Source organism: Lepisma saccharinum, chromosome 20, assembly GCF_977018435.1.
Source record: "Lepisma saccharinum chromosome 20, izLepSacc3.1, whole genome shotgun sequence".
Lineage (NCBI taxonomy): Eukaryota > Metazoa > Arthropoda > Insecta > Zygentoma > Lepismatidae > Lepisma > Lepisma saccharinum.
Window position 1 is genome coordinate 15,954,796 of NC_139248.1, and position 21,035 is coordinate 15,975,830.

General features: G+C 37.7%; 1 protein-coding gene across 1 annotated transcript in view; it reads left to right on the top strand.

The window, feature by feature from the left end:
* Positions 1–21,035, top strand: part of LOC146003742 (uncharacterized) — a 158,087-nt gene that overhangs the window by 41,488 nt on the left and 95,564 nt on the right. Inside the window, exon 2 of the mRNA XM_083142137.1 lies at positions 4,567–4,674. Coding sequence (XP_082998263.1) covers positions 4,567–4,674 — 108 coding nt within the window. The remainder of the gene's footprint in view (positions 1–4,566; positions 4,675–21,035) is intronic.

Genomic DNA, 21,035 nt, shown 5'->3' on the forward strand with positions numbered 1-21,035 from the left:
CAAAACCAACTCAAATGTCAAGATAAGAACTAATTGAAGTTTGAAGTGGGGATCTGACCCCTGTGTCCCCCTCCGATTTCCATGAAACTTGGCAGGTGTGTGAATAAACGGGCACAAATGAAGAAATACGTGTTTTTTTTTTGTTTCGGCTAAAAAACTGTTTCAGGGGGCAACCCCCTTCAAATGTCAAGATGAGGACAAATTTAAGTGGGCATTTGACCCCTGTGTCCCTCTCCGATGTCCCCCTCCGATTTCCATGAAACTTGGCAGATTTATAGAGGGGCCCAAAGGAAGAAATACGTGATTTTTTTTTTGTTTCGGCTAAAAATCTGTTCTAGGGGGCAACCTCCCCTCAAATGTCAAGATGAGGACATACACGATCCTCTATACACCTGCCAAGTTTCATGGAAATCGGAGGGGGAGACGTAGACCTCCCTTGTAAGTGTATTAATTAATTACAAATCGCGCACGCGCGCACACACACTATATATATATGTGTGTGTATGTATGTATATTATATATATATATATATATATATATATATATATATTATAGCAGGTAACAATATGTTATAAACACATTCTTACTTTCCAAAGAAGCGCGAGTGGGATGGGAAAACTGATCCGGATCCGAAAGTACCGGATCTGAAAATTCCGGATCCGGATCTGGCCATCCCTAATTCTCACCTCGCCAGCCCCCATGGCGGAGTGATTAGCATAGCGTTCTACGACGCAAGAGGTCCCCGGTTCGAATCCCGGCCTGGGCATGGGTGTTATTTGTGAGTGTCTCTTCATCAATTTCATCATATCATCACTCATCGTCATCTTCGCGATTAGCCAGAAGTGACAGAAATGCCAAGTAAAATAAACCAAATCACTCAATCAAACATTCCCATCTCGCTCAAACACCTTGTGAATTCAATCCAATATCTACCAGCCGAATGTGAAATGTCATAAACGTAACCTTAACTGATTAGAAAAATCATTTAGAAGTTTTAAACATACTTTTCCTTTCCTTATACCCCCAGTGCATTGCTTTCATGCAGAAAAATTTGCAAGAAATTGAATGAAGTCTAGATAACACAGTGCCCTTGACAAGCCAACTGGCAAACCATAGGACCTGCAGTGAGTCTTATTTATCTCGTGCATTCATTTGACTAATGTAATTTTTTTCTAGTTTGTCTTTAGGGTTTAACTTCCAATGACGTTGTGTTTGTGTTGCATTCGATATCAAAATTAGATTTTAAGCGATTAATGTCCAATTCTAAGTACTATATCAAATACTTAGGTAAAGTAAGTTGTCGTCCTCTGATAAAATCACAAATTGCACCCTGTTCTGTCTATGAAAGGGAAACCCTTCATTTCACCTAGGAATGATATTGAGATGAGACGAGTCGAGAATTGTCACAGCCTCATCTCGTCTCCTGTGTGGTCAGGACCTTCTCGTTCTTTTTTTTCTTCTTTTTTTTATGTCCACTCAGAAGTTGTTAAAACTTATTCTATGTATATTCACTTCATGGGCTAATCGGGACTGAATCTGCAGTTTAAAATGAATGGACCCTTCAATTACAAGGCGAGATATCTCGTCCTGACCCACGAAATGTTTAGTATAAGCGACACGTACATTGTGTCACCACTCAGTTTCACAACGTATATGTCATTAAAGCAAAACTTTTCTTAACGTTTTTCTGCTTTATATCTTGTTTCGATGCTGTGAACCGTCGAAATACGGAATTATATCCTAAATATATTAAACCGAACAGCACAGGCTCGCAATTGTCACTAATGGATTAACTTTGCAATTACAGTAAACAAAATACACGACATTTTGAAAAAAAAAGTCAATAAATTATACGCTTGGTATGTCTCGATAAGACACACAGTAATTTAAATTTAGTTTTACCAATTTCTTCAAATATGATACCAGAGTTTCGAACGAGATCGTCTCGGACATCAAGTATCGCCTCGCTTTGATTTTGCAGTGATTTATTTCAGTCTCGTTTCAAAATTTGAGAGGAAACACAGACTTTTCTTGTCTCAGTATCATCTCTATGTTCAAAAATCTCTTAATATATAGGTTTAAGTATTTTCCCTCTTACAAAGTTATGAAAATTATGGGTGAAGCACACGAGTACATTGTACCCTCAAGTTGGTCTATCGTGTCTCGTCTCGTTTGTGTAGGTATTTCGTTTCGGAAAATTTCATTTGAAAAATTCAAAAGAAAATGTCAGTCATATACTCTTCTGATGAAGATTTATACATTATCGTTGAATCGATGCGACCACTTCTTTAGAAAATTGTACCCCCTTACGCAAAGGAGCATTCATCTGGAGCACGATTTTCTGAGAGTAAACTTTATCTGATTCCATCGTTTCACAGAAATGTTACACAATTTTCATCTCCTTAAAGAGGTTTCCAAGAACAAAGGTCAGTGAACTAACTAGTGTTGTAGAATAAGTTTACAATGGTTTGAATTTCTGTGGTAAGTAAGATAATGCTTGTAAGTTATAAACAATATACCTAAACCTTTTTTATTGAGTGAATTGAAAATATGTTCTTTTAACAGTAGCACCTTGCGTCTGTCAAATTATCTAAGGGAGTACAACGGGATTTACAGATTTAGGGGGTACAGTACCCCCTTCAAAAATGTGAGGGGGTACAATGTACCCCTGTACCCCCCGTTCCTGCGCCACTGATCAGATCAGTAATTCATGCTTTTATATTTTACCACTTAATCCAACGAATGAATGGTTTTATGAGTTTTGAAAGTCCCAAAAATGAGATTTTTATTTGAGAGGTCCCATTACGTATATTTTAAGTTTTCCCTTGACTTGCAAAGATTTTTCTTGAACGAGGTACGTAAAGTTAATAAGAAAATTAAATAATTTAGTTAGTAGTCTACGATAGTATTAGTTTTAGTAATTAATTTACGAAGTTTTTAGTAGATATATATATATTTTTTTAAATTTAAGAGCCCTGTCTTCCATTTTCTTTTTAGTTAAGAAGATTTTATCCCCGTATTGCGTAACGGGATTAGATTTATCAGTTTTCTATTTTTATTATTTTCAATTTTATATTTACTAACCACAGATGCTTCTTGCGGTTCGGACCAGAGCTTAAACCATTTCCCATTAGTCTTTCTGTAGACTTAAAACAAACTTGACTTTTTTTTACCGTCCGTAAAGAAAATATCGTACACTGGCAACCCTGATCTATTAACAAAATTTTTGAAGATAACGTAAAAGCTACGTGGCCAAGGTCAGTTAAAACAGACAGCCCTGTTTCACCCCTTTTTGTGTAATTTTCCCTCTGATGGACTCGGAGGGGAGCATTTAAAGGAGAAAGGGCCCCGTTTGGATGCCTAATTAACGTCACACCGCTGTAATGGCGGCATAAAATAGCTGTGGCTTTTTTCCAGAAGCCTCCAAGTAGCGCGGTCCCTGAGATACGCATATATCTACGCAGATAATATTATTAGGCTGCCCGCAAGGGAGCAGGGATTCTATTTTATCTAATGGCGTTCCGCTTAAACGAGCCGAAAGAGGAAATTTATTTTCAAGGATTTTCAGGCTTTCTCTGGAATTTTAGGGGTTGAATAAATCTTGAGAGCAGTGTCTCTCTACAACGTTGGCCTCTTTTTAGTTTAGCTGAGTGAGATTACTACAAAAGACGTTGGAAGCTCGACCAATACCTTCTTATAACAAGGCCTGTGTGCTCTCTCTGTGTTTACATACGTCATCATTGGTAGGCCGTGGCTCGGAACACGATTTCAGCATCATTACGATTTTTACACTTTATCCACGCACACATTAGTAATACTACGTTAAAGCAATGCCAATGGCCTACCAGTGATGACGTTAACAAAGAGTGCCTGCGCCGGTGCTTTTATGAAAAAGGCATTGGCTCGACTCGCGAGATATCGCCACCGAAAGTTTTGGATTCGTTTTCCAACGTGTAAGTCATGCGTTAGTGTTTATTATTTAATCTATTCATCATCATCGCCGCGATAAATCTACAAAAAGCAGGCAGCAAAAGCACGTTAAACAACGAAATAGAAATACAAAATATGTTTCCAGAAGCTTGAATGTATTTTTCTTCTTGTTGTTGTTTGCATTTTGGATATTTTACGTTGCTTCTCTGGTTTTGTAGATTAAACACATGAATCAAGATGAATAGATAAATTGGAAAGAGGTGAAACTACAAAAGTAATGAAATATAGATGTAGATTAGAAGAATTCGAACGTTTACCTTTTTCTTTGTATCAGGTTACATTAACCACTCAACCACGCAGACCAGTTTTACTTTGACATTATTACTTAATGACTGCATTAATAGTAATAGCAGGCCTCCGCGATGGCCTAGTGTTAACGTCCCAGTCTTGTAATCAAGAAGTCTCGAGTTCGATACCCGGTTTAGTTACAAAGTGTTCGGATCTTTAAACTATAGGTTCAGTGTGTACTGATGGGGTGAAGCTCATAGGAAAGGAAATGTAATTAATATTAATGTGATCGCTTGCGTATAGAGTATGATCATGAGATTACTAATGAGTGTAATTATCAAATTTCAGGACACATGTCTCAACGAATCAGATGGTAAGAGACGCCATTTTGAGGACAGGACAAGCCGAAGTTTCGAAGATGTTAGGAAGTGCCTCGTTCCTTGTCGGTTGCCCATGGTGAGTACTGTAGTCTGATTTTTATATTATAAAATTTCTACAACACAGTGAGAATAACTGAAGTCCAGCAGTTTTGATTTGAACTATAAAAGTACGAATACAACGTAACATTTTACTCACAATTTCAATGATTATGAACTCGCCAATTCTTCAGACGAACATTTGGTTTAATATACTGCAATTAACTATTAATTTCGTTAATAGTTACTTAATAGAAATAAGCTGAATGACTGTTACCAATTTCAAAATAACTATCAAGTTACAGTTAGTAAATCGTTGTTTCCAAACGCTGGTTTTCACTTGCTATGAATTTTGTTCTAATGAAACTTTTGGTGTAAAAGTTGTGCACATGTTACTGTTCGTTAAGTAAATGATCAGTTAGCTTAGTGAGCAAAAACCTCGCTTGGTAAGCATCTCTCGAATACTTGCGCTTTTAGGCAAGTCAAGCCAAGCCAAGCATCACTAAATGTATGACCAAAATGAACAGGCAAATTGTCCATCAGTATATTTTCATTAATTTTCTCTTGCATACATGTTTCTAAGGAATAAATGTTTACGTATGCAGGTGCAGAGGTTGTCAGAAGATTGTTTGGCGTTTTGTTTCAATTTTTAAGGTCTCATTGCGTAAAACGAACCGAATAGAACATGGTGATGGACAATTTGTTTGACAATAGCCTATACGGACCTCCCTCAACTCGTGCACCTTTAATTTCAAAGGAACGCCCGAGAATTGAGTATGAACACTTACGGCAATTGACAAGTCAGCATTCTAATATAGATCTTCTTGAAAACATTTAAATATTGTTTTTTTTTTGTTTTTTTTCTTACTCCAAGATGGCTTCAGTTAATTTGAAACGAGGTAGAAGAAAGTGCACACGAGTATATTCACTTAACATCACATGCTTGATAAAAAGGACAAGGTGAGTTCGTGGTCATTCGCGCGTGTTTGAGACAAGATTTTTATTGCATTGAGTTCAGTGCTGTACAAGAGAAGGGGTCAATCGACACTCAGGGTTGCCAACTGTAGATGGAAGTTACCGAGAACCCCACTAATTATGTAATTAAGTCAATACCACGAGGTTAACAAACTTGTGGGCGGACATCTCGATGTCGTATTGGTGACGTCGATGTCTTGTAATCACAGGGTCCTAGGTTCGATATGCGATGCAGTGATTCCGATCCCACTTTAGTAGATTAATTAAATTGGGGAAATTCTTGCTACTTACTTTGAAAAGTCTATTGTAAAAATAGTACCACATAACTATGGTGTAGACATTTTATGAATGCAAAAATTCACTTTGACAAAATAATTTCCTAGAATTAGTACACATCAAAATATAAGAGAAGACAATGTCATCCTTTTGTTATTTTACGTCGCTCTTCTACCTTTGTAGGTAATCGCAACGATGAAGATGGGTGGTGATTTGATAAAATAGATGAAGACGTACTGTACACAGTGCATTAGAATTAGATTGGATCCATGGGACCTAACTTTGGAGGGGCATAATCGAACTTGTGGCTTAATTTTTGGGGGACAGAATCTATCCCATAATAATAGCGTCCAGGATTATTTGCTAAATAACTGTTACATTTGCAATATCACAAATATTACTATTTATTAGTTTGCTCCTCAGGACTCAATATTTTTATAAAGTCCTCTTGTACATTTTAATAAATCTTACATTTTGGGTAGGGGCAAGCCCCCCCCCCACCCCACCCATGAACCTAGCATGCCGCGCTAGGCTAACCACCCCTTCATGAACTCTCTGGCAGTTTTATAACGTCTGTCAGATATTTGCAGTTGTGAAAATTACATTATGTACGACTCTCAATAATCTTTACAAAAAATTACAAATATAAGTTGTGAAATGTTGATAAATCATAGGGAAGTTGTGAGAAATGGACATTTTTCATATTTTTCTCACTGTTTCTCTCTTATCCTGTTTGTTTCTACATCGTCATATCTTTTTATGGCCTCTTCCTCTCTCCCTTTCTCTCGGTTTGGACCTTTCCGATGGCGTGTCGTCTTGTCTTGCCCAGGGTTCAATCATCGGTGGCATCATATTGTACTGTGGCTCGGATCCCACTTTAAATTGTAGGTCCAATCCCGATTAGCCTATATGAGTATAACGTGTACTTCGAAACAAACATTTCACTGCCTCTTATTTCTCCTTTCTCTAATTCACATTTTTTCTTATTTTAGCACAAAAAAGTGAGAGTTGTAAAATTTAGAACCCTTCCTAAAATGCTTAACCAATGAATAACATATCCACACCCCTTTTTATGAAAGACTTGACAATTCTCGTATTGTAGCACACAGAGTTGCTGAATCGTGACGGTAGAACTTCTCGTGGCAGCAGAAGAGCACGGGCTGGCAACAGTGACTAGAGGTGATCGAAACTCGACCCAAAGACATTCCGAAGCACCATTTTCACACTCTGCTCCAATTTACATCACCTCGCGAGGCAACGAAAGCAAAAAGACTTATCGATAGCCATCTTGCAGTGGAGGGCCTAACCCCCGGAGGGGGAGGGGGCTTTTGCTTCCACCACCAGTCTCTGAATGTTTGATTTTTGGTCTTAGCCAATACTAATGGCGGGAGCTCTGATGTTAAGGGTTCCTGTACCATTAATTACAACCATACGCGTGTCTATTGGAAGGTCGGAGCAACCTGTAATCCTGTGGTGGACCGTCATGAAATATACATACAGAGGGAATACTTATGTTCACGCAGTGTTGCAACCTTTGGTTGTAAAATTCACTAAATATGTATGAAAATACATTTTCGCTTAAGAGTATATTTTCATCATAAGAATTTCATTCTCAAGCAGTGATGCTTCGTAACTATAATTTGTAACTTCGTTTTCAAGTTGTTCAAATACAAGAATTGTATTCGGGGGTCATTTAAGGCGAGTTTCCATTTACCATTTTGGATTTGAGTTTTTGAAGTCCACTTTATACACACTAACCGGGACTCACCCAACAGTTAAAAGTTGGATCAAGACTACGATGTGCCTCCACTAGATACCGAATCAGGAATCCTTTGATTACAGGGCGACATCGTCACTTTCGGCATCGGGGAAGCCGTATTTACCACTTTGGTTTTCACAAGTTATTTTCTACTTTCATTTGAAAATTTTCATTTTTGCTCAAAAATTCGAGAGGGAGGGTGAGCCCCATTAGCTTCCTCTGCGTACGCCAGAGGCCTCACACACTTATTCTCTTGTTTCTGCATCTCTCTCTCTCTCCCTTGGCGTTAGTTTTTTTACATTTCTTCCTCTCTGTTCCTCTTTGTTATACTCTTGTCCCTTGTCTATCTCCACACCTCTGTTTCCTTCCCTTTCTCTGTCTTCGTGTGTGCGTGTGGCCTACGTCTAGAGAAATTTTCCTCCTTTAGCAACACTGAGTACGCTACCGCGCAGGTGGATGTATTCGGGCAGGTCCGATCTACGATAACATGCTCAGTTTGGGTGCTTCCGTTGACAAGATTTCCCTCCGGCTACTTTCAGGATTCGCCGCCAGGAGGCGAAAGTTACAGATTGGGCGCCATCTATCAAGAGAGGGGTCTAGCTGCGTGCCTATTAAGAGAAATTTGTGGCGTATTTTAAATTAGCCTAATGCTTGCAGACCCTTATACATCATTGATGATAATACTTGCATGATATTCGTGATAAAACATTTGTTTTCTGCGCTGAGTGTGGAGATGGATGAGTTATGGGCCTGAATTCAGTCGGTTAGGTTGGCATTAGGTTGACCACACACTTCAGTGACTTTAACGATGAGGAACTGTTTATGAAAGTTGGCATGTGCTACCTTTCTAGCGAATTACAAATGTCATAGAGTGTCTGCCAGTCAAGAATGTCACGAAAAAGTAAAGAAATTATCCTTGTGGTGAAGAATTTTTGCTATTTTTTAGCGAATTTACATTGCATTTGATAAAATTAAATGTTTGGAATCTAAAACTGTATTGAGTTGTTAACATTTTTTCAACTTTGTTTCTTATGAATTACATTCTTGTATGCTTGAAGTTATGTAAATGTATTAAAGTAATGTGGCCATTCCCCATCGAGGATGAAGTCTGAATCATTAATTTTTACATGCAATTAATAATTAAAGCAAGACAAAATCTCTTCTTAAAGTACAGCTCCAGGCTCTATCTTAACAGGCCTTGAGGTAGGGTTTTTCCATTAAATAAAAATATCTATTTTCTTAATTTCCAAATAGGGGGCAATTAAATACATGTTAAGAAAAAGGGAAAACAAACCTCAAGAAAAAAGAAAAGGTAATGAAAAAGTCAAGAATCTTGGATTTGTTATTTTGGTAGACACCCTGCATAGGTACACCGTTCCCCCATATTACTCCATTTTAGTGATACCTTTTGCACCTTTTTTGAAGATATTTACCCATTTTCATAGTTTATCAATCGCTTTAGATTCTTATTAGTGATTATTCCCTCTTTTAGCTTCAGATTCTCGTCTCACTACAAATTTATTTGAGCCTGTGTCTATTTTTTTCCTTTGTTTTGAGGTCGTATACCATTGTCAGCATCTGTTTTCCAACATTTTCTACTTGTTTATCTCTCTCAGTGCCTATTTTATCTATATTCTTTTTCTGTTGATTACTATTTCTATCGGATCATATTTTTCTATCTATTTCTACATATCCACATATTTTATTGCCGGTTTCATTTTCTAATGCCAATTTCCCCTCATTTCGATGTTCTGCTTATTTAAAAGATTTGTTCGTTTTAACCAATTCTCTCGTTAAACATTCAAGTAAGTACTACTTAAGTTACAGCTGTATATCCCGGAAACAACTACAAAACACATAACGAAGCATCACATTGACAATGCCGTTCACATTGGCAAGGAGCGTACTTCTCGAAAAACAGCTTGAATTTGATATTCTGTCATTTCTCTAACAAGCCGTAACCTTCTTATCAGTGTCTTATAATTACTGCAATGTATTGTTACTGAAATGAAATTACTTCTAAGAAATATTTCACTTAGGCCTAACATTCGTTCTTGAGTGAGAGGGCATGGCCCCTTTGCCCCCTCTTCCTCACGCCCATGATTATGAAGTCGATAAGAAAGCAAGATTAATGGGAACATGTAATATGAGCCCTCTGCGAGCTTTGCACGTCTAAGAAACGTGAAAAATTGACGATATTTCTCCTTTCGGATGAAAATATTTGTCATTGCCTCTAACAGCGGTTGGAGGCTTGACAACTGCCCATTATGTTGGACTCGGCGTTGACGTTTCATAAGAATGGCGGTCGGGTTAAAAGGATTGACACCAAGAAACAACTTCCATTGAAGACGGAACGAATTCGTTCCAGAGCACATGATCCGAACCTGCATCTAGAGACACCATCTCTATGGCCAGAGAATAATCAACGTTTAGGACTAAAGGGAAGATACAAAGACGAAGAAGCTTTGCTAGACTCACTACAAGATTAACCTTTATTTCTGTTTAAAAAATGGTGTCTTCTGTTGGTAAGAAGTTGCAGTTAAAGGAATTCAGTCTACGTTTTTCCAAAGTAGCTGAAAGAAGTGGGCGTGATTTTTACCACAAAAGGGGACCTGGAGAAGAATGTTATTATGTATGTTTGTCGGGGGTTTTCGCAATGGGAAGAGAACGGCGGTAAAGCAGTGTTGCCACCCTCTATATATTTACTCCGTCAGAACAATTTTAGCCGAGCTTCCTCTAAGTTTACTTTATGCACCGAGAGGGCAATCAAGAAATCACTTAAAACCGAACACAGTACACCTTCATTGTAAGACTTGTTAACTACTATGCTATCGTGGATTCCCTTTCATATTCCAGCACATACATTTGTGAAGTTGTGGGTTGGAAATTTCAATGGGTGTGCCAGCTGTTAGATAGCACTCCTTACTTAGAATAAAAAACAAGTTTTAAAACAACTAGATTTTACACTTGTTTAATAAAACCTCTAGTGACTTACACACATCACCCGAAAATTTCCTGTTGCTTCTCAACTTTTACACAAAGGCCTAATTTAAAAAATCGTTGTTTAAATTTATCGCTACAAAAACTAAAAATGTTTTTCCCCTCCAAGAGTAAAAATTAAGGCTAAATGTCTATCTTGTGGAAAGCATGAAAATGTTAAGAATAGAAATAGCAACAAAACGTTTCAGTAGGCAAAATATAAGTTGATGAAAAATAGCAAACTATATTTAAAACTGAAAAAGTACGAGATAATTCCTGTGTGTGAATAAACGATGTTATTCAAACAAATTAGTAAACATTTTTATGTAAACTTAATTGCAGTCTTTGCTCCACTCAGAAATTTTAAAAGTTCTGAACGTGCGATTTATAAATTCATAATTGTGCGTTTAACGTGTGTTCGATATTCTACATTCTCCTAATAAGTGAATGGAAGTCTTCTTGTCGTGTCTACTTCGCATTGGCATTCAAATCACGTATTATTTTCTTCTCGCACTTTCTCCTTACCACCTATCTTCGTTGACAATGTGTGAATCGCTCTAAAAGCTCTACCAGATCAAGGTTAGGTCATACGGTTCGGAATAAGAACGGATCACATGCGATAAAACTCGCTCGTTGGACGAAACTAACGCTTGCAATGCCCTCTGGCGGTTGGCTCGAACGTGAGCTTGTTTTAAACACGGTTAAATTGAGCGTACAGTCGTATGCAGTGAACACGATAGTAGTCGTGGGGATAGCAAAAGATTAAAAGTTTCTTCACTACGACTTACTACTATTGCCTTCAGTGATTTTTCGCACGAGATTGTATTGATAACATTGGATTTCACACCAGTAACTTGCTTAAAGCATAATCTGGATAAAACCAAGAGCTTTAACACTGGAGTGGTCCTAATGCAGCATTCACGGTGCCTCTAGTGCCACCAAGCGGCGACTCTTTCAAACACAAGCAGTCGAAATTATAAAAGTATGGCTCCTTTACATGATATCCAAGGCGAATTAGAGCAGATATGTACACAAACAGGAATGATAAAGACAAAAGAACATCGTACTTTTGCAGCGTTGTACACATAAACGCTTTTCAAACTAAAGTTCGAAATAATTAATTAAGGTTTAATAAAATATTTAAATTCAACTACAAGGCTCTCCCTTTTACAGCGGTCTCTTTTCTGCAGACTTCCTCTCTCATGTACCTAACTAGACCTTGGATTTTAGGTTTTTAACCTATTTTTTCCTTTACAGGTATGTAAGAAATAATTAAGTTATGTCAGCGTTTCGTTAAAAAACGCAACTCGTGAAGGTTTATAGTGCCTAAAAAACCTATTTTGCTTGTTAGAACCTATTTTACGTTTTATTTTTAAAAAAATCATGCCTCCTTTTAGGTTTTTATATATATTTAAAGGTTTTACAGGATTTTTTATTTCACACAGAGGCATTTGCTTTGTTAGTCACGAAAAAAATTCAACGACGAACATGTTTGAAACGTAGTACTCTCTGTCGATTTCACTTCTTACAAGTCCCTGGAGACTTTTCAAAGTTCTAAAGATAATGTCTGCTACAGCGTTGGGCGACAGAACACTGCCCTCCACGCTTATCAGGGTGTGTTCTGCGTTTATGTGATACGTATGCATGGGCGTCGGGAGGAGGGGGCCGACTCCCCCCCCCCTTCCGCACAATGCATTCTTCTTTATTGACCTTTCTCGCAAGGAAGCTCCATTCATTCCAAGTTACAAAGAAGCAGAAAACTTATTTTTTATTGTTAATAACATAAATAGAATTCATTTATTTAGTATTCTAACAAAATAACCCAAGTGAAAACTGCATTAGATCGTAAGAATTAAGTGTAAAATACAGGAACCAGGATATATTTTCTCCTCCTACCATGGAATCCAAATTGAATGGTTCCACACTTCACAAAATTCCAAAAATTATGTGAGCGATCACCCAATATAAACTTTATGAATAAAATTCCCCATAATTTTTAGAGGCTTTTCTTGAATGAATTGTGTAAAATTTAATACAATACAATAACTATACTGCACGAAATGTAAAAAATAATGGAAACAGTTGTGATAGATATTCACTCATGTGGCGGATCGAGTAGCAGTCTCCCCATTTATAAAATAATAAAAATTTAGCATAAAATTAGTTTATAATAGTTATTGTAAAATAACAATTATAACCGCCCTAATAGTAATATGTATTATTATTTCTGCGAATTAAGTTTTATCAATGGCATGACCCCCTCCCCCCGCAATGATTTCTGGCGACGCCCACGGATGTAAATGGGGAATGTCACAGCTCACGATTAACCTAGATCGGTTCAGAAGTGGTGTATAATAACTTAAATAAGACAAGGTCTAGAGCAGAGGTTGGAAACGATGTCGGAAAACGTTCCGGCAAAGATTCCTTGGCGAGTGAATAAGTAAAAGGAAGGGGGAAGAAAGTACTTGGAAAAATAATTTTGTCCGCCCGACTGGTTCCTGAAGAGGGCTTCCTTACAATAATGCAAAGAAAGTAGGCGGGAGGCAGCGAACGAATAGGCCTTTAAATGTCGCCCTTTCAATGCTTCCTGACTCCCAGCCTCCGGAGAGCCCCAAAAGACAAGACCCGAGTCTTTTGGTTCCGTCTTTTCGGATCCAGCCTCGATCACGCCTGGCTGGCTCTGCATTCTGGCGAAAATGGCGTCACAAATGTCGCCGCAGAGGCAGCCCGAGTCGCAGCTCCCGGGACTTTGTTCCGTCGCGACAGGGGTCGCCCGTGTCACGCTGTTTTTACCTGAATGCTGGTGCGAGTGAAATATCAACCGTGCCGTGAACTTGCGGACGTGCCAAGGTCAGGGTTTCGTGCCAACCTACCTTGCTAGTGTATTTCTTAAACAAAAAAGAACGTCAAATGCAGGAAAAGATGTTCAGAACTATATTTCAGGAGGGGCTTGATATCTAAGTGTCTCCCATATATTAACAGCATCACTGATAAGGGGCGAATCTCCGTGGCTAAGTGGTTAGCACATCGAGCTACGACGCCAGGGTCCCGGGTTCGAATCTCGGCCTGGACATGGATGTTTGTGAGTGTCCATCAATTTCATCATATCATCACTCATCCGCATCTTCGCAATTAGCCAAACGTGGCACAAAAGCGAAGTAAAATAAAGCAAGTCAACCAGTCAGCATTTATAATGAATACGTTAATAAGATCAATGTGCCTATTATTATTAATGTTAGTCAATTAATAATTATTACATGAACAGATAAAAAGATTATACAAAGATCATCAACATTTGGGGGCCGTTTACCCACTGTACCCCCTCGAGAATTACGTCGATTTTTTTTAATCGACAGATTTGAATTTTTTACGTAATGTAAAAGTGATTTAGTACATGAACAGATAAAAAGATTATACAAAGATCATTAAAATTTTGGGGGCCGTTTACCCACTGTACCCCCTCGAGAATTACGTCGTTTTTTTTTAATCAACAGATTTGAAATTTTTACGTAATGTAAAAGTGATTTCAGCGTTAGGAAAGCACAAATAACTGAGATAATTGATGCAAAATAATGGCCGACGTAAGTTAAAACCTGCAATTTCGGAGTACTTTCGCCGCTTTTTGTTAGTAAAACTGTTTGTATGTACACTAATATAGCGAAAGAACACGCCGAAAATAACTATCAGTACTAAACCTAACAATACTAACCTACGTAAAATTATAGCTGCTGTTGTGGAAAGTAATTTTGGGTGCTATATTCACTTCTGTGAAGCCTACGGGCCGTTCTGCTGCTAAGGTAACAGACGTACTTTACTTCCAAATAACACATTTCCGAGAGGTAAAATGAACTGAAAACGTTCAGAAATAACAAAATCTTCATAAATCATGAAAAATATTTCACTTTCTCTAGGGGGGTAGGTACAGCGGATCAAGGGTACCACAATTTGTACGAAAATATATTACCTACTAAAGCTGCTAAAAAGTAAAGTCACTGGTCATAATTACTAGTGGTAAATGGTACGCATGAATTTTTCAACGCCATGCATATAATCGCAATCTACTCCTACTCTTTATGTTAGTTCTGCGGAAATGAACCATCTTCATATTATTTTGTTGATTTAATTTTGAATTTGGTTAGTCCTTCTGTGGAGAGGGGGGGGGGGGGGTCTGGATCTCCCGGACTACATTAAATATGTCCTTGAGCTCAATGCTATTATGATAGTCACATTCCTTAAGTAATATTTCAAGGCAACTGTTAATAACAATATGCACCGACTTTCCTTCTTTACGCTTAAATCCAGGAATGGGTGGACATTTTAATTTGCACGGTGCATGCGATGTCTTCCATCCGTTTGGCGGCGCTAGTGAGCCCTGCATTCCCATTTCAGATGGAAGAGTCGTATCCTTTCTGCTGTGGATCATTCTTGGTATAGCAGTGGCAAAGAATTACCCCACGAATTGCCCCGTATTAATGAAGCCAAACGAACCTGATGGAGAGAAGATATGGCTGCTATTGTCGGTGGACTCCTAATAAACCTGCTTCCCTCCAAGCTAAGTTTTTACACGTGGGCAGGTAGCTAATTCGGTAGCTGAGCCCGTGACAATTACCGGCTTAGAGAAGAGCAAATTTAATTCGTCTTCTCACAATGCTTCCATTTCAAGAAAGGTTCGGTCATTTTTAACATTGTTACATCCCCTGATCAAAAACTTGCATTATTTTGTTATTAGTCTTATGCACGTGATGTTTTTGTTTAGCTAATGACAAAGCGCTGAGTGATTATATGTTGCTATATCGTACAAAATATTACTAATTGGTTATTTGGCGTCATTTTGTATAGACAGAATTTCTGCGGTACACCCAGTTTTAGCTTCATTTTTATGCTCTTTGTTGAGTACCATATTCTAGAAAATCGATATATTTACTGAAATTATTGATTTACGAAATGTGTTACTGTAAATGTACACTAAACACTTAATAATACGTAATCAAATCAAGGTTGACACACTCCGTTAAACGTGTAATTTTGATTTATTTAATATGATCGTGCATTTCAGTAAATCACGCGGAGCAGTAGCTGATAATATTGTCCTTTAATGCACTTCTGCGTGTGTTTTGAAGCACTCTGGTGCATCATCATGAACGTCCGCAGGAATTTTACCAGGGAGGGTCAAGAAAGGTATTTTTTTCAGGGGGTGGGGGCAAATGAGTTGTATGTAGGGAACGGAAGTTGATGAAATGTCGTCTTTTTTCTGACATCTCTGACACGATGCCCATTAAATATACACAATATTACACTTCGTCTCTCTAAAACCCCAAAAATTAATTTTAAAGTGCAATTTTTTTTGCTTTTTTTTGCCAATTTTCAGGTTTTAGGTAATTTTCCCCGATTTTCGGCATTTTCGCAATATTTGGTGTATTGTTTATCATATTTTGTCACTTCTTTCATTTTGGTAATATTCTTCAGTCTTTTCACCAAGATGAACATAGTCTTATATACGTATATCTCGCAGGATTTATTTATCTTTACAGTGCCACAGAAACACACCACACTACATCACCAAGCAAGGATGCGGGACATTAATGCACTTTACACCAATTCATTCAGTGTATACGACTTTTTCATTAAATTGTTTTAAAATTATCCGGTTGTTTACATTGGAAATCCTCGTTGCATATTTTAGCTGAATGTGCATGTGGTATCATTTGGTGCCTTTTTTTAAAAGCAAGATTGCATTTTGTTTAATTTCCTTTTCATTTCAATTTTTAGCCTGAAACTAAAGGTCATTTTTTGCATATTTTACGTCATTTTCTCCCATTTTTTAGGACATTCTATAGGTCATATACCTATATTTTTTAGGTCATCAACTTCCGCTCCCTAGTCATATGTTTCTCCATAATAGTGATGCCTCCTCAAAAAACACTATTTCAGTCCGAAATTATCATGTTCTTAAACGCATTTATAATAATTAACATAAATTACTGTGACTGAAATGAAATTGTGTGAAATATATAATTTTAGGTGGACATTCATTTTCCAGTGGGGGGGGGGGTGGTGCGTTGCCTCTTCTTGCACACCTTCCGGACGTCCATGTGCATCATTAGCAGCGTATGCACTTTAATGTGTTAGTAGAGTCAACATGTATGTGTCAATGTATGATATTCAACTTGACTTCAACAAAGGAACGGATTTTGATATCCATGCTATGTTTTTTTGCTACGACATAGACGCATTCTATTTCGAGATATTTGCGTTTCATGTGCACAGCACCCCTCTACTGAAATTCTAAATGACTGAATGAACTATAAATTCCTTCCTATAAATGCCTAAAAACCCTATTTTGATCTACACTTACATGTGTGTGTATAGTCTGTTTTAATAATGTCGAAAACTCTGCGTCCAGTGTTGCATCTTATTATTTACTTACAGCATATTTTGCACACCCCATCTCGCAACATTTTTGATCTGCCCTGGCTGAGAGTGCGACAACTCTTGATGATGTTACAATAGTCACCACTAACCTGTGCATTTGGCAGACGTAGTTTCGATTTACCTCAGCAGATGGCAGCATGCATATTTTACACAAATGTGATTGAAATTGAGCAACTTGTCTTCAAGTTATTTTTCTTAGAGGAAATTTTAATCGTATAAAATATATTTTCCATTAGAATTTTATATTTTTATGTTTCGAAACAGTTTCTCTCATATTTTACATCTTGCAGACATATCTCTCTTTCATATCAGGTTGATAGGCTAATTCTATATTAATAACATATTCATGTGAATATTCACTTTGTAGTTCAGTAATTTTACATCAATTTTGGAGAGAGCTGAAAATGGTTATATATAAGCTGTAGGTCCAGTCCTGATTAGCCTTACTGTGCATAAAGTGGACTTAAAACACCAAATCAATCAAACTATAACATGCAGACGAACTACCCGACACTCTGGTATTCCTAAACCCTCTCGGAATCGAACTCTGTCTCTCGGAATGATAAGTTATTTTTATTTTCTAAAACTTTTATTTTTGTATGCATTTGCCTAGCGAAGAAATTTATTATTGCAAACTAAAGGATTAAACTTCACAATATTGTTTTGAAGATCACGAAAAATGAGGCATTGTTTAAGTGAATGGAAGGAGGAAGAGATTATGCAGTAGCCTACATTGTTGTAGTAAAGCGTCTAGACAAGGGCTGCAGTAAACGAAACCAAAGGCATTGTTGCGTCAAAGTCTCGAGACTTATTTCCATTAACCCAGTTTTGCTTCATTTGATAGAATTAGTTCGTAGTATGTTAGTGTGATTATGTGCATTTCAGTGTGTTCAGTGTGTTTTGAATCCAAATTTTTAGACTTAGAATTAGAATTTTTTGGTATAAATGAGGGCGAAATTGGAAGGCGCCAGAAATCCACCTCATCCGGGCGATAATTTTATCTTGAGCCACCTTTGCATATAGGTACAGTCACAATTAGCCCATCCATTCAAACTGTGAACTCAAACTTTGGATATTAAAAGTGTTCTGCCGAAATCCAAAAAGAGTTACGTTTAGAGTTTTACCACAGGTTGCGAATGAATTTCACGAGTTTAATATTTCAGAAATAATCAGGAAGAAAAGTAGATATTTAAGGTATCTGAACGCAATATGGCCTACCTATGGTTTGCGATTGTTCTAATGGAGTACAAAGCCAGAAAGGTAAAACTAATGGTAAGATTCAAAAGAGGGAACATTTCTGGACGTTTACTGAAAATTGAAGTCAGTTCCAAATAATGGGTGCAGAGAAGATCTTATTAAAAAGTAACATTTAGGCCATATTTGGTAGTCTACATATGTACCAGAAGACCATGGATCACACATCACAGTCTGGGCAAAGGAAAGATCCTTCATCATCCTTAGTGACTCTTACACATACACTCCGTGAATATAAGAGTAACAAATGTATCATTTACACATGTTCTTTACGACATATTCCAATGTAGGCCATATTGAGTCTACCTTACATAGTGTTATTTTTTCCTTCGTTATAAACAGGACTTTAGATTATGTCCATTCAATATCCAAAGTATGTACCAAAAACATCCTTTTTACATCCCAATTACATCCAGAAAATGTTTAAAACTGGTCCAAAAAATGTTCTTTTCACATCTAAATTACATCCATATAAGATCCAAATGTAGTCCAAAATATGTCCATACAATATCCAAAGTATGTACAAAAAATGTCTAAATCAAAAGCATAATGTCCAGATTACGTCCCACTTGATATCCAAAACATGTCCAAAAGTGATCCGAAAATGTCCAAAACATATCCATTTCTGGATATCCACTGGATCACACATGCGGACAAATGGATATCCAATGGATGTCTATTGGATACCTATTGGATATCCAGAACTTCTGACACAAATATCCAAAAGTGTGCTGTGTGGGATACATTGATGTAAAGTACAAATCATGAGTTATGTACTAGAGATATAAACACGTATCACTTAGAAGATGTAGTAAGTAATAACTTAACTATGCAATATCAGATTATGTCAAACACAATCACGAGGCAGCTATTTTGCTTCCATGTCCTCAAGTTACTGTGCTATTGGTACAGCCAACAGGTTCAATCATGTCATTTGGACAGGCTAAATGACATACTAAAGTCATGTGTTGAAGTAACCATGTAGCTGCTTGGAAACAGCAAATAGGCCATATTGGGTTCAGGTACTAGGTATAATATGAATCTGCCCGACATAGACTTTTAATATAAGAGGCACGGCTATCCTCAGACAGAAATCTGGGACAACTGGAAGAAACACTTATGTACACCTCAGAAACTTCAAGAGGGAGGAAGAACCTCGACCAACCCGAAAAGGCAACTATCGGTAAATGACTCCCGCCACCAGGTGGCTCTGCACACACAAAAAGAGGGCATTCTTCATAACAGACCACTAAAAGGCGTGAAACAACACCACTCCAATATGCAACCAAGCAGAAAAATATCTCAAATGGGACATTTCTGGTATTCGCCCGTGATTGTAACTCCACAATACGAGGGCAGGGACCTCGTTTCTGTACCCATACGCATGTTCTGTGCTCATTGTGTGCTCCTGGTCTTTCAGAGCAAAAGAGTTTCAGCGGCTTTTGTGCAAGTTGTTACTGTTCTTCCCCCCCTCTTTTCCTTTAGGTTCGCCGCAGATTGTCACAATTTTGGCAGCCGCCACCCAGAAAGAACACGAACCCCCAACGTAGGGAGGTGTCACTTTAGACTAAACTGTCTCTTCTGCAGAATCTACGCCCTCTGTAAGCGTTCGAGATAATGACTCGCTCCCCCTTCTGAAGTTTCAAATGAATCGTCGGTTAGCAATTGTGCTGGAAGTGGCAGGATTAGATTTGTGGCTTGGAAAAAGAGTGCGAATGTTCTGTGTGTGTGTGTGGTCATGGTATGCTGATCGCCTTTCCATTGTGCCATTTAAGGTTTAGTGTTGGTTCCGAAATTTTCAGGAACACCACTATCCAGTTTTCTGTTTTGGAATCCCGAAATAGTTATCCGGGATCGATGGATATCCCAGTTGGCAATGAAAATTGATAAATGTTAAGAAAACACAAATTGAGAAGGTGATAAATTTGATAAGTTGCAAAACGTTTAGATGGTTGCACTTTCATTTTAAGAGGGGGAATTATTTTTAGGTCATTTTATAGTAATTTTAAGATGATTCTGTATGTCATTTTTAAAGAATTTTTGGGTTATCTTCCGAACGTTATTTATAAGACTTCTCATACGCTTTCCTTAACACACACGAATCTGTTTGCCCGATTTTTTCCACTGCATGATGACGTCAGGTTGAATACCGTCCATTAAAATTAATTGTCATCAAATTGTAACAAACCTCGTGTATTTAAATAGGCGAATTTACAAATCAGAAAATACAACGTAACCGCTTATACTTGAAATTATAGAAATAATTCTGTGCCTTAAAACAGTTTCAATTGTCGTTGCATACAACTGCATTTCTTACAAACACCATTTTCTACATCATGAACTCTAAAAACGAACCACTTCTAGTGTGCTTCCCAGGTGCCAATGCAGTGACGTTCTTGTTAGGAGCGTTAGAACTGGTATAACGAGAATAAGTGGTTCCCTTGCACAAAAATCTTCACGTGCTAACTAGATTGCACCTGCTGAGTAGGACCAGCATCGGAAGGAGTTTTACTCAAGGCATCCCTTTCGCTGCACACGCAGTGATGAATTGCCCTTGCACTGCAATTTCTGCCTCACCCCAGAGCGACGACACGCCCTCATGTCAAACTGGTTTTGGATTTTTAGGAAAAAAGGTTTATGTGGATCCTTTCGAATTGAATATGCTAATTGTCGTGTCCTTAGATTCTTAAAAGCTTCTGCGACCACCACTGAAGATCTTAAAAGTA